General features: G+C 47.1%; 1 protein-coding gene across 1 annotated transcript in view; it reads right to left on the bottom strand.

Annotated features, from left to right (window-relative positions):
- Positions 1 to 821: 821 nt before the first annotated feature.
- SLC44A4 (solute carrier family 44 member 4) overlaps positions 822 to 15,023 on the bottom strand; it is an 82,916-nt gene continuing 68,714 nt past the window's right edge. Inside the window, exons 11-22 of the mRNA XM_077286077.1 lie at positions 9,468 to 9,590; positions 8,655 to 8,754; positions 8,482 to 8,574; positions 7,042 to 7,144; positions 6,300 to 6,556; positions 5,118 to 5,212; positions 4,855 to 4,958; positions 4,582 to 4,655; positions 3,205 to 3,275; positions 2,867 to 2,961; positions 2,626 to 2,710; positions 822 to 2,257 (exon numbers count right to left, since the gene is read on the bottom strand). Of these exons, the coding sequence (XP_077142192.1) occupies positions 2,136 to 2,257; positions 2,626 to 2,710; positions 2,867 to 2,961; positions 3,205 to 3,275; positions 4,582 to 4,655; positions 4,855 to 4,958; positions 5,118 to 5,212; positions 6,300 to 6,556; positions 7,042 to 7,144; positions 8,482 to 8,574; positions 8,655 to 8,754; positions 9,468 to 9,590 (1,322 nt within the window). The 3' untranslated portion in view covers positions 822 to 2,135. The remainder of the gene's footprint in view (positions 2,258 to 2,625; positions 2,711 to 2,866; positions 2,962 to 3,204; positions 3,276 to 4,581; positions 4,656 to 4,854; positions 4,959 to 5,117; positions 5,213 to 6,299; positions 6,557 to 7,041; positions 7,145 to 8,481; positions 8,575 to 8,654; positions 8,755 to 9,467; positions 9,591 to 15,023) is intronic.

Raw genomic sequence — 15,023 nt, 5'->3', positions numbered from 1 at the left:
AGTTTTTATGATCATGCTCAGGATTTCAGTGCATCCTACAGGTAGGGGAACTGTTTAATGTCAACTAGGGGGATTTACATCTCATGACTCTTCCTGTGTCCAGACTCCTAACTGCTGAAGTATATTTGGCGTTGGAAAAGTTTACTAATAACTAGTCAGATATGCATCATATGTGCAGTTCGGGTGGTGACATTTCCTTTACTGTGTAGTAAAATAAAATTTGCTTGCCATGACAAATCCCACCACTAGGCATCTCTAGAAGTAAAGCAGAAAATCTGAATTTTCTACACTCATCACTGCTGTAAAAATTTACCGAAACTTAACTTGATCCAGTTTTTCCTGCTACAGGCTTTATCTCTAATTTTCAGTTGTCGCTGAGCTACTGGGTGGAGACCTGCTGCTTTGATGTCTCCCATACACCGCACATGTTCAGAAGCAGCAGCATGAAAAACCATATACAGCAGCACTGAGCAGTGTAGCTGTGAATCCTGCTCCACAGTAAAACAAACGCTTACTAGAAAGCAGCATCACCATCTGTGTGTGTGTGTGTCTACCTCACTCATGCCTCTACGTTGAGGGAACAGATTACAGCTGCCTATTAAAGTCAATGAGCCCTGGCCGTGTCTTATTTTCAGCAGGGAAGATTTTAGACTTTTTTTTTTTTCTTTTTTTTTTTTTTAGAATAACTGAGGAGTTCAGGAGGCAGTGGGGAAAGAAGTGGCTCATAAGTCAAGAAAGAAGCAGATTTTTTTTTTTTTTATCAGATTCCCTTATGCATTATCTTATAACAGTTTCACATACGACGTAATCATGAAGTCAGATTATTTTTTATACTTCAATTTATTAAACTCTTATGAAAATATTTATTTACTGGAAATCTATGGACACACAATATACAGGATTATGTACATAGGATATAAAACATATAAAAATCTAAAAGCAGAAGATGTAATCAAAGGATTATATACACTGTAAAGTGCGCTCTAGTGGAGGCTACGCTCAGGCTAACCCCTCCTCTTTGGCTATTTTTTAGGATATTGCTGGAGACGCCTCTAGTTCCTTCTCTAAGGTCACCAAGACTGAATATAGATGAGGAAACTGCATACGGTGATGATCTAGACAGGAACCAAGTAACGGACATTGAGGATAGAAAAGTTGGGACTTATTACGCGACAATCTATCTGCGGTTTTTATTTCTATACATCTGTACGTGGCGTAGGAAATTATCACCGCTCAGATTTAGATCAACCATAGTGACCTAATATTGTCATATATAACAAAGCCACCAGGGGGAGCTCACAGCACATACATTTATACTGATTTGAATAGGCGCTCCCCCTAGTGGAGGATGTGGTAATAACAGGACACTATAAATATATTAAAAATGGCTCCATGGTCGCAGACCATGTTGTCTGTTATAAATTCCCTATTAAATACCTAAGCCCCCCCCAATATTAATATGTCCTTTCAAAGCGCACTGCCTGTTACTTGCGAATCAAAAAACTCAATATGCCCCTTGAAGACTACTGGAAAACTACTTAGGCTTGTAAGGACCATAATAGATCCTGAACTTCAGCTGATCCCACGGAAACTTCTAAGCATTTCTTTCTAGTGTAGTTTTTGACCCTTGAAGTGGCCATTGTTTTAGAACAATAGATGACAATGAGATCCGGCGGCCATAGTTATGCTCCAGGCAAACATGACGTCACGATAGGCTGCTCCTGCCCATCTTCAAGTAGTTGTGCCTTCTACTGGACTTACTAATGGCTGCCAGGAGAAACAAGAAGACACATTCTCAGCTGAGAGGTCACAGGAGGAACAGTCGGACATTGTGACCGATTCTCCTCACTCATGTAATCCTGGTGTAATGGCTGCCGAGTGGTGTAGAGGGGGGACTTCGGTGACCATCAGTGTGACGCTTCTCTACCAAACCAGGTCATTCATGGGCGGCAATAGAAGCCAGATGCAGCCATTCTCTTTGGTTCGGCACAGCAGTCAATAAACCTTTGATGGGTGCGGTGGTCAAAAATGTAAACAAAATGGCCGCCCTGAAATCTGTGGAGGGCACCAAACTAAATCAATAATAATAATGTTATCAATAAGAGAATCGTCCACGAATCTCTGCAGACAAGTGATTATTTCTTCTTTTTGTCCTGGCCCTTAGGAGGCCGGTTCTTCTTGTTTAGGATAGACATCAGAGACTTGGACATGTAATATGGCTTCTCGGGGGAACCGTCGTGTCTTTCTAAGTCTTCCACTGGAAAAGATGGAGAGGAGAGGTCAGCAGGTCGGACGGTGATGCCACATTATGGTTGGGCTGATAAGGACGATAGGGGAACTCTTCCTGGTCACAAGGTTTGAGTAGATCCCCAAGCCTCAGTCACTGATGTCTCTCTGTCTAGTCATCTCAGACCCATCGATCCACCCTCCTCCGAGCCCAGGAGATACAGTACAGCCGTGATGGCGTCTACGAGGTAGAGATCTTATGGACTAGCCAGCATCATGAAATTTGGAAGGATTCCATGGTTCAGCTGCCTGACTTGAGGTCCAAGCTGACCACCGGGGCCAAATCAGACATCTGTAGGTCAACAGCTAGCATCTTCGTAAATGGTAATGTATACTCACAGAAGCAGAGGAAGAGAGTGTCCACGCACATAGTGTACACGCTGAAGAAGCCTTGCGCGATCATGTACGACCCTAACACCACCGTCTGCAAGAAAGAAAAAAAAAGTACATAACGTGTGAGAACCCGACCACCGAGAAGAGTCCTTCAAGGGCTCCAGGACCGCTATTTGTGAAGCCATTGATATGACCAGGTTATCCCATCAGTGTCCACATTGGTAACGTGCCCCTCCTAGGTCCTCACCAGAATGGGTATCCAGTAGTAATTCAGAGTCGGCGACTTGAAGGCATCGTTTGGAATCGGTAGACGGCCCGAGAAGAAGAAAAACGCGAGGACTCCTGAGGAGAAGAAGACACCGCACATAAGTGAGAGATCTACAGATCTAACAGAGATGAAGGAATTCGGAGGCCATGGTGATGACAATGAAAGACTGTCATGTAGTGCCATGATGAGGGAGGTGGTGGCAGAAGATCACCGTAAGGGGTCACATGTGGAGGCACAGGTAGCACAAGGGAGGAAAGTTACAAATATTGGTGGCAGTCAGTACAGATTTCATGGTTGTGGTCATTTGGTTTCCTCACCTACTCCACCGACCACAATCAGTTTCCCGAAGAAGATCAGCAAATCTGTGACCTTATCCAGCACAACGACCCTGCGGAGAAAAGCACAGATGTCAGAAGTAGCAGATAACATATTCCACCGCAGAAAGGACACTCCAACCAGACAGTGGAGGCTGAATATTCCAAAACCACATGGGAAGCCAGGTCAGCACCAAGGTGCACCAGATATCCACAACATGCATAGGCCAGGAGAACATGCAAAATCCTCCATTACATTCCACCATCCAAGTCCAACTCAACAAGACATACGGTACTTCTGTCAAGTCCAGATCACAAATCAAGTCCAACACAATATGTTCAGTCACTTAGATCTCGCCAACTCATAGTGAACACATCAAATCCAGTTCTACATGCAAGGTCCAGCTCACACATCACTCACAACATGCAAAGTCCAGGTCCAGGTCAATGTGCTAAGCCCAGCTCAGAGCACCCATCTGCATTACTCAGAATACGGAACGTCCAGGTCTAGCTGAATGTGCTAAGCCCAGCTCTGAGCACCAATCTGCAATTCTCAGAATATGGAAGGTCCAAGTCCAGCTCTATGTGCTAAGCTCAGCTCAGAGCACCAATCTGCAATACTCAGCACATTGAGCTAGACCTGGACTTTCCATATTCTGAGTAATGCAGATTGGTGCTTTGAGCTGAGCTTAGCACATTGAGCTGGACTTGGACCTTCCATATTCTAAGCTCAGCTCAAAGCACCAATCTGCATTACTCAGAATATGGAAAGTCCAGGTCTAGCTCAATGTGCTAAGCCCAGCTCAGATCACCGATCTGCATTACTCAGAATATGGAAGGTCCAGGTATATCTCAAAGCGCTAAGCCCAGCTCAAAGTGTTAGGTTCTATACTACTTAAGATGGACTTTACATCTGCTGAGTAATGTGTGAGCTTGACTAGGCCCAAGTCCAGCTCCAAGTCCAGCTCAATGCATCATGTCCAGTTCTGACATTACTCAGTACAAGCAAAGTCTTAGTCTAGCTCAACATGCCATGCCCGATTCAGGGCACCGAGCCATATGTTACACTGAAGACCAACTCAAAAAGCCAAGGAATATATTACTCCGTATATACCAAATCCAGGTCAATATGGCGAGTCACTGATCATCTGCCAACTCCACGTAAACCCACCAAGTCCTGGTCATGGTGCCAGATCCTCGCCACACACTGCCCACGACATGCCGCCCGTCTCCTCCCGCCAGCTCACCACTCATTACTCACGAGTCATATTAGTGATAGACAGACACTTATCCGAGGTGATGTGACCCTGTGTAATAAGCAGGAGACACATGTATGCACAGGTGTGTAACATTGGGGGCCAGGGGGCCGCGTGCGGTCACCTCACAATGTTTCTCATCAGCAGCTTGAAGGCATTTTTGGCGGAAACGCAGAAATTCTTTCCGTAAACCGCAATCTGCACAAGAAGGAAGGAAACCATCAGTAAGGCTGAATGGCGAGGAGCCAAACTGCCGTCTGTTTCCAAAAGTCATCAGGAGAACTGTGAACTTCGCTTTGGGTATGAATGGAGAGAAGAAGTAAAAACAAGAAAACACAAAGTTCTTCCTTGCACGTTCCTAAGGGCCGATGTGCAGCATTCATAGATAGGGAGTTACCATGATATACGCGTTTCGGTTCAAGAACTTGATGAACTTCTCCAGACACCAGAAGCAGCACTTCAGGCAGCAGAGGAGGAAGCGCGTGCAGGCGTTCTGTGCCCCTAGTGGAGAGAGAGGCCATTACACGGAGGTGCACACTCGTATCGGCCGGGCGCCTTCCTGCACCACATACCGGATGGTGCACCACATACCGGATGGCGCACCACATACCGGATGGCGCGCCACATACCGGACGGCGAGGCGTCTCCTGAACGCTTTACCTTTCAGCCGGTGGTCCAGATACTCCAGGATGATTCTGATCAGTTGGACAATGGTAAGGATGAGGGCCCCAAATGCCAGCGATCCTGTGTGATACCTGGGGGGCGACAGTCACAGGGGACACAAACTATTACAGAGATAAATACAGCTGCTCATTGGCATCAAGTGTGAGATATTTAAAGGGAAAGTCCATATCCACAGCCAGGTCATCAAAACTGTTCCGACATAAAACTGAAGCAACTTTCTAAAAAAAATGTTCATTAAAAATCTCCCACCATTTTGCGTATACAGCTCCTATGCAGATTTATGTGTCATCATGGTAAAACGAGACCTAATATTAGACGCCTACATACTGTTCTTTAGGTGGAAATTAACAATAGACTGATATCATACTTCACCTACTGTTAACACTGGATCCCCTGTGATCTACTGTATATAGAGGTGTTATCAGTCATTGTACAGGAGGAGGTGAGCTGTGACATCACCTATTGTGAATGGAGGATCCTGTGTTATCTACTGTATATAGAGGTGTTATCAGTCATTGTACAGGAGGAGGTGAGCTGTGACATCACCTATTGTGAATGGTGGATCCTGTGTTATCTAGTGTATATAGTGGTGTTATCAGTCATTGTACAGGAGGAGGAGGTGAGCTGTGACATCACCTATTGTGAATGGTGGATCCTGTGTTAGCTACTGTATATAGAGGTGTTATCAGTCATTGTACAGGAGGAGGAGGTGAGCTGTGACATCATCCATTGTGAATGGTGGATCCTGTGTTATCTACTGTATATAGAGGTGTTATCAATCATTGTACAGGAGGAGGAGGTGAACTGTGACATCACCTATTGTGAATGGTGGATCCTGTGTTATCTGCTGTATATAGAGGTGTTATCAGTCATTGTACAGGAGGAGGAGGTGAGCTGTGACATCACCTATTGTGAATGGTGGATGCTGTGTGATCTACTGTATATAGAGGTGTTATCAGTCATTGTAATCATTGTCTGTGATGATAATTTAGGCTGCTGAAAAGTCATCTGTACAGAGCTGGAAGTATGAGTCTGGTATTAGACCTAGGTGATATGGAGAAATCCTCCCCCTCCTGCCACATGTTAATATATAGATGTAACATGGCCCCTGGTGAAGCCACCAGTGATTATCGGTTCTGCTGTGGAGAAGACTCTCACCTCAGGGTTCTCATGAAGGCGGCGGACACGGGGAAGTATGGGATGTCCTTTGGTTTGTGGAAAGCCCAATAATAGGAGGCGAAGGTCCCGGCGAGGACGCACTGGCCCAGGGCGATGACAAAGTTAATGCACCAGAGGAAGCCGATCACGTTGTAGATCTGCAGGTTGAAGAGGTTTTGCTGGAAGATTCCCTCGGTGTTATACTTGTAGAAGATGCATCGCGCCTCGGGGCAGCTGGTGCTGGAGGCGTTAAAGGCCTGCGAGAGGGAGGACACGAGATATGACAGCCGCCCGCCGCCTATAATGCGCGCTGGCTATTACTCCTCACCAGTGTTCTGCTTGGGCTGGATGATGGCAGCATGCACAGGTGAGGACTCGTTACAGTGTAGCAGCACAGTACAGTGTTGTGTGATGGATCGGGTGTACATCGAGTACCTGAGTGGGTAGAGGCCACGTACGCTGTGTTGCGCCAGGAGGCTCCCGCTCTGGATGAGCCGCCATTATCCTGCACTACCCACCACACTCCAATGCAAATGTGCATATGCTTCCGTTCTCCTGAGGGGGCGCTGCAGGAAATTGATTACTGCCTGACAGATTGTCCCCCTGATTACAACTGATGGCAGGTTTTCCTGAGGGGTGTTCGTCTATGGCCACGGATGACTCGTAACACACGGCCATTGTACACAGCCAGCCCTGTGATAGGCCACACATTGCCCTGAGCGCAGACGTGCCCCATACTCACCATCGGGTCACAGGTTTCGTTCCCAGTTATATTGGTGCACCCTGCGATGCTGCTGTTCGGGGTGGATATCACATATATTGGAGTTCCTGAGGTTGCCAGATATCTGGGGAAGTTAAGGATCCTGTGTCGCCACCATGTCTACTGCACATCAGAGGCTTCCCAACCCCGAAACGGCACTTCTAACATGAGATTCTGTAGGATCAGCCCCAACAGCTGCCACTCACTCAGTGGAGTTCCACCAATCACAAGAACAGGTGTTCTAAAAGTCCCCTGTGTGAAAGGAGCAGTACTGAGCATGTGCAACCACCACTGCTGTAGAGTGTGGATGGAGCAGTACTGAACATGTGTGACCACCACTGCTGTAGAGTGTGGATGGAGCAGTACTGAGCATGTGTGACCACCACTGCTGTAGACTGTAGATGGAGCATGTGCAACCACTGCTGTAGAGTTTGGATGGAGCGGTACTGAGCATGTGCGACCACCACTGCTGTAGACTGTAGATGGAGCGGTACTGAACATGTGCGACCACCACTGCTGTAGAGTGTGGATGGAGCAGTACTGAGCATGTGTGACCACCACTGCTGTAGACTGTAGATGGAGCGTGTGCAACCACTGCTGTAGAGTTTGGATGGAGCGGTACTGAGCATGTGCGACCACCACTGCTGTAGACTGTAGATGGAGCGGTACTGAGCATGTGCGACCACCACTGCTGTAGACTGTGGATGGAGCGGTACTGAGCATGTGCGACCACCACTGCTGTAGACTGTGAATGGAGCGGTACTGAGCATGTGCGACCACCACCGCTGTAGACTGTGGATGGAGCGGTACTGAGCATGTGTGACCACCACTGCTGAAGACTGTGAATGGAGCTGTACTGAGCATGTGCGACCACCACTAGTGCATGGAGCAGTGGTTGCACATGATTTCTACTGCTCTATACACAGGGGACTTTATGACCTCATTTCTATAACCATTGGGGCCTTATGATCACATTTCCCATCCATCCTGTAATCACACCTTGTTGGTGAAACAACCCCTTTAAGAAGATCTTCTATTATTTAGGTAACAGGGTAGTGATAAGAATCAGTATGAAGGACGGGACCAGATGAGGAGTCAGACTTTCCGAGATTTGTCATTTTTTCCTCTTCCCCATAACAAGAAGTGCTGGAGCTTCTAAGGACTTTTGGGACCACAAGTACAACTCTTCCTGAAGTGAAGAAACATGGCTGCTCTCCCCAAGACCAGTGCAGCGGCTCTATACCTGGTGTGTGTGATGTCGCAGATTAGCTCCACTGTATGAGACTGAGCTGCAATACCACCCACAACCTGTGCTCAGAGGGGGCGCTGTCTGGGAGAACGTTACACTGTTAACCCCTTTCTGTCATCCCAGGGGCTGAATCTCTATCAGGAAGGTATATGCCGGCTGCTGATGAAGGATACAAAGCGGTCATGCCCCAGTACGCCACACACACCACCAGCAGAACGAAGGTGACAAGGGGATAAAACAGGGAGGACATGATGTGAGCGATCGCCCTGTGGAGACAAAGAGAGGCGGTCACCGACAGACGCTTTACACCCCCGGGCCGCTGGGTCGTTTCCCCTCCCCCGCTCACTTGCTGGCTTCTTTAATCAGCGCGATGGCGATGAGAATCCGCTTCCGCAGGAAGAGCAGGAGTAGGAGCAGGATGACCTCCACCACCAGGAGGATGATGACTGTGGGTGATAACACAGTATTAGAGAGCGGCAGATGTACAGAAAGGCTCGGCAGCACATCTACGAGCACAGGACGATTGTTAACACCACTCGGCAGCACATCTCCTGTTTACACGGGACAATGTGCTGCCGAGAATTAACATTTTTAAACAATTGTATAATCACTTCAGCCTGACGAGCGAGGGCTCTGCACATTTACGCTGTGTAATAACTGTTCCCGTATAGCAGCCGATGTAAATGTGCGCTAACACTCGTCTGACCGATATCTCATGTGTACGGCCGTTACTAATCAGGTGAAAATCTAGATAAAGACTATGGAAGACATCAGATCAGATAAGTGATCCGTGCCGTTATCTGAATGGTGCTATATAAGTGAAAAAAAAATTAATATTTTTCATTTTTCCCATTATACATCAGTTCTCAGCTGCTGCAGTACCGTGTATGGCGACTAGATGGTGGCACTGACACAAACACTCAGGCAGAACACCAAGCCTAACGCTCTAGCTCTCACTGTTATCAGCCGTTAGGATGCCGCTGGCCTATGGCCATTTATCAGAGCCGCCAAGTATTAATTGTCCTGTAGGGTGAATGTCTGTTTGTTTGAGGCTTTCCCCAGCAAATTGCTCGCAGAGGCTCTTAAAATGGTGTACTGGCCCTTTAAATGATTCTTCCTAAGCTTTGACGGACATGTGGATAGGTGGGTAGGGACATACAGAAGGCCAGCCATGTCTCCTGCACACTGAAATAGGCGCTCAGGTTGGTGGTGAAGCCCACATTGTTGATCGTCGCCCCCGTCTTCTTGAAGGTGTCATACTCCATGTAACAGTGGTAAATGCCTGGGAAAGAAAAGAAGGAACATGAGAGAACATAAAGTTGCAGAATGAATTAACTGAGAACCCGTCAGTGAGCTCATTCTGGTGGGACGTCCAGCGGATCATAAATTAACTCAAAGGATCAAGAAAAGAGTCAGAACGAGCTCACTGATGGATCCTCCGTTAACTCATTCTGCAGCCAGCAATAAACAGTGCAACACAGACGTTGTAGAAGGCAAATAGATGCAACGTTTTAAACTACTTCCAGATTGCCCCTAGATAATAATCATCCGGGCAGCCTGCATTCTGCTCTATATGTGATTGTCCAGCTGCGGGGGCGGGGGGGGGGCAGACTGTCAGACACAGCCAGACTCCCCATAGAGAAGGTAAGGCTGTTTATTACGGTCTCCACTTTTAGGTGAGCGCTGGGTTTAGGAAGGGAGCAGGAGCTGCTGGGTCCAAGAGGAACCCGTCACCTCTGCTATACACCCAGGCAGCAGAATTTCCCCTGTAACTAGGCCTAATATACCAGTACCAGTTACAGGGGAAATCAGGTATAATAAAGAAAAAAACAGTATTTAACCCCTTCATGACCCAGCCTATTTTGGCCTTAATGACCTTGCCGTTTTTTGCAATTCTGACCAGTGTCCCTTTATGAGGTAATAACTCAGGAACGCTTCAACGGATCCTAGCGATTCTGAGATTGTTTTTTCGTGACATATTGGGCTTCATGTTAGTGGTAAATTTAGGTCGATAATTTCTGAGTTTATTTGTGAAAAAAACGGAAATTTGGCAAAAAATTTGAAAATTTCGCAATTTTCACATTTTGAATTTTTATTCTGTTAAACCAGAGAGTTATGTGACACAAAATAGTTAATAAATAACGTTTCCCACATGTCTACTTTACATCAGCACAATTTTGGAAACAATTTTTTTTTTTTGCTAGGAAGTTATAAGGGTTAAAATTTGACCAGTGATTTCTCATTTTTACAACAAAATTTACAAAACCATTTTTTTTAGGGACCACCTCACATTTGAAGTCATTTTGAGGGTTCTATATGGCTGAAAATACCCAAAAGTGACACCATTCTAAAAATTGCACCCCTCAAGGTGCTCAAAACCACATTCAAGAAGTTTATTAACCCTTCAGGTGTTTCACAGCAGCAGAAGCAACATGGAAGTAAAAAATGAACATTTAACTTTTTAGTCACAAAAATTATCTTTTAGCAACAATTTTTTTATTTTCCCAGCGGTAAAAGGAGAAACTGGACCACGGACGTTGTTGTGCAATTTGTCCTGAGTACGCTGATACCTCATATGTGGGGGTAAACCACTGTTTGGGCGCACGGCAGGGCTCGGAAGGGAAGGAGCGCCATTTGACTTTTTGAATGAAAAATTGGCTCCAATCTTTAGCGGACACCATGTCACGTTTGGAGAGCCCCCGTGTGCCTAAACATTGGAGCTCCCCCACAAGTGACCCCATTTTGGAAACTAGACCCCCCAAGGAACTTATCTAGAAGCATAGTGAGCACTTTAAACCCCCAGGTGCTTCACAAATTGATCCGTAAAAATGAAAAAGTACTTTTTTTTCACAAAAAAATTATTTTAGCCTCAATTTTTTCATTTTCACATGGGCAACAGGATAAAATGGATCCTAAATTTGGTTGGGCAATTTCTCCTGAGTACACTGATACCTCACATGTGGGGGTAAACCACTGTTTGGGCACATGGTAAGGCTCGGAAGGGAAGGAGCGCCATTTGACTTTTTGAATGAAAAATTATCTCCATCGTTAGCGGACACCATGTCGCGTTTGGAAAGCCCCTGTGTGCCTAAACATTGGAGCTCCTCCACAAGTGACCCCATTTTGGAAACTAGACCCCCCAAGGAACTCATCTAGAGGCATAGTGAGCACTTTAAACCCCCAGGTGCTTCACAAATTGATCCGCAAAAATGAAAAAGTACTTTTTTTTTCACACAAAATTTCTTTTAGCCTCAATTCTTTCATTTTCACATGGGCAACAGGATAAAATGGATCCTAAAATTTGTTGGGCAATTTCTCCTGAGTATGCCGATACCTCATATGTGGGGGTAAACCACTGTTTGGGTGCACGGCAAGGCTCGGAAGGGGAGGCGTGCCATTTGACTTTTTGAATGGAAAATTAGCTCCAATCGTTAGCGGACACCATGTCGCGTTTGGAGAGCCCCTGTGTGCCTAAACATTGGAGCTCCCCTACAAGTGACCCCATTTTGGAAACTAGACCCCCCAAAGAACTTATCTAGATGCATAGTGAGCACTTATAACCCCCAGGTGCTTCACAGAAGTTTATAACGCAGAGCCGTGAAAATAAAAAAATAATTTTTCTTTCCTCAAAAATGATTTTTAGCCCAGAATCTTTTATTTTCCCAAGGGTAATAGGAGAAATTGGACCACAAATGCTGTTGTCCAGTTTGTCCTGAGTACGATGATACCCCATATGTGGGGGTAAACCACTGTTTGGGCGCACAGCAGGGCTCGGAAGGGAAGGCACGCCATTTGGCTTTTTGAATGGAAAATTAGCTCCAATCATTAGCGGACACCATGTCGCGTTTGGAGAGCCCCTGTGTGCCTAAACATTGGAGCTCCCGCACAAGTGACCCCATTTTGGAAACTAGACCTCCCAAGGAACTAATCTAGATGTGTGGTGAGCACTTTGAACCCCCAAGTGCTTCACAGAAGTTTATAACGCAGAGCCGTGAAAATAATAAATGTGTTTCCTTTCCTCAAAAATATTTTTTTAGCCCAGAATTTTTTATTTTTGCAAGAGTAACAGGAGAAATTGGACCCCAAAAGTTGTTGTCCAGTTTCTCCTGAGTACGCTGATACCCCATATGTGGGGGTAAACCACTGTTTGGGCACATGCCGGGGCTCGGAAGGGAAGTAGTGACGTTTTGGAATGCAGACTTTGATGGAATGGTCTGCGGGCATCATGTTACGTTTGCAGAGCCCCTGATATGCCTAAACAGTAGAAACCCCCCACAAGTGACCCCATTTTGGAAACTAGACCCCCCAAGGAACTTATCTAGATGTGTGGTGAGCACGTTCAACCCCCAAGTGCTTCACAGAAGTTTACAACGCAGAGCCGTGAAAATAAAAAAATCATTTTTCTTTCCTCAAAAAAGATGTTTTAGCAAGCAATTTTTTATTTTCACAAGGGTAACAGGAGAATTTGGACCCCAATATTTGTTGCCCAGTTTGTTGTGAGTACGCTGATACCCCATATGTGGGGGTAAACCACTGTTTGGGTGCACGTCAGGGCTCGGAAGGGAAGTAGTGACATTTGAAATGCAGACTTTGATGGAATGGTCTGCGGGCGTCACATTGCATTTGCAGAGCCCCTGATGTGCCTAAACAGTAGAAACACCCCACAAGTGACCCCATTTTGGAAACTAGACCCCCGAAGGAACTTATCTAGATGTGTGGTGAGCACTTTCAACCCCCAAGTGCTTCACAGAAGTTTATAACGCAGAGCCGTGAAAATAAATAATAATTGTTCTTTCCTCAAAAATTATGTTTTAGCAAGTAATTTTTTATTTTTGCAAGGGTAACAGGAGAAATTGGACCCCAACAGTTGTTGCCCAGTTTGTCCTGAGTACGCTGGTACCCCAAATGTGGGGGTAAACCACTGTTTGGGCGCACGTCGGGGCTTGGAAGGGCGGGAGCACCATTTGACTTTTTGAACGTAAGATTGGCTGGAATCAATGGTGGCGCCATGTTGCGTTTGGAGACCCCTGATGTGCCTAAACAGTGGAAACCCCTCAATTCTAACTTCAACACTAACCCCAACACACCCCTAATCCTAATCCCAACTGTAGCCATAACCCTAATCACAACCCTAACCCCAACACACCCCTAACCACAACCCTAACCGCAACACACCCGTAACCCTAATTCCAACCCTAATCCTAACCCTAATCCCAACCGTAACCCTAATCCCAACCCTAACCACAACTGTAACCCCAACACACCCCTAACCCTATCCGTAACCCTAACCACAAGCCTAATCTTAACCCTATTTCAAACCCTAGCCCTAATTCCAACCCTAACTCTAATTCCAACCCTAACCCTAAGGCTATGTGCCCACGTTGCGGATTCGTGTGAGATTTTTCCGCACGATTTTTGAAAAATCTGCAGGTAAAAGGCACTGCGTTTTACCTGCGGATTTACAGCAGATTTCCAGTGTTTTTTTGTGCGGATTTCACCTGCGGATTCCTATTGAGGAACAGGTGTAAAACGCTGCGGAATCCGCACAAAGAATTGACATGCTGCGGAAAATACAACGCAGCGTTTCTGCACGGAATTTTCCGCACCATGGGCACAGCGGATTTGGTTTTCCTTAGGTGTACATGGTACTGTAAACCTGATGGAAAACTGCTTCGAATTCGCAGCGGCCAATCCGCTGCGGATCCGCAGCCAATCCGCTGCGGATCCGCGGCCAATCCGCTGCCGATCCGCTGCGGATCCGCGGCCAATCCACTGCGGATCCGCGGCCAATCCGCTGCGGATCCGCGGCCAATCCGCTGCCAATCCGCTGCGGATCCGCGGCCGATCCGCTGCGGATCCGCTGCCGATGCGCTGCGGATCCGCGGCCAATCCGCTGCGGATCCGCTGCGGATCCGCTGCCGATCCGCTGCGCATCCGCGGCCGATCCGCTGCGGATCCGCTGCCGATCCGCTGCGGATCCGCGGCCCATCCGCTGCGGATCCGCGGCCGATCCGCTGCGGATCCGCGGCCGATCCACTGCGGATCCGCGGCCGATCCGCTCTGTGTGCACATGCCATAACCCTACCCCTAACCCTACCCGTAACCCTAACCCTACCCCTAGTTCTAACCCTAGTTCTAACCCTAACCCTAGTGGAAAAAAAAAATATATATATTTATTTTATTATTGTCCCTATGGGGGTGATAAAGGGGGGGGGGGTTATTTATTATTTTTTTTATTTTGATCGCTGTGATAGAACCTACCACAGCGATCAAAATGTACTTGTAAGGAATCTGCCGACTGGCAGATTCGGCGGGCGCACTGAGCATGCGCCCGCCATTTTGGAAGATGGCGGCGCCCAGCGAGCAGACGTACGGACACCGGGAGGATCGGTAAGTATGAAGGGGTGGTGGGGGGGTGGATCGGAGCACAGGGGGGGGGGATCGGAGCACAGGGGGGGTGGATATGAGCAAGGAGGGAGCGGACAGGAGGACGGGGGAGCCGGCAGGCGGACGGAGGGGACCGGACCCCATAACGGAGGACTGGGGGGGGGATCGGTGGGTGTGGGGGGGGTCACTTTAGTATTTCCAGCCATGGCCGATGATATTGCAGCATCGGCCATGGCTGGATTGTAATATTTCACCAGTTTTTTAGGTGAAATATTACAAATCGCTCTGATTGGCAGTTTCACTTTCAACAGCCAATCAGAGCGATCGT

Source organism: Ranitomeya variabilis, chromosome 2 (genome assembly GCF_051348905.1).
Source record: "Ranitomeya variabilis isolate aRanVar5 chromosome 2, aRanVar5.hap1, whole genome shotgun sequence".
NCBI classification, from domain to species: domain Eukaryota; kingdom Metazoa; phylum Chordata; class Amphibia; order Anura; family Dendrobatidae; genus Ranitomeya; species Ranitomeya variabilis.
Note: the sequence above shows the minus strand (reverse complement) of the source record. Positions and strands in the feature narration are given on the sequence as shown.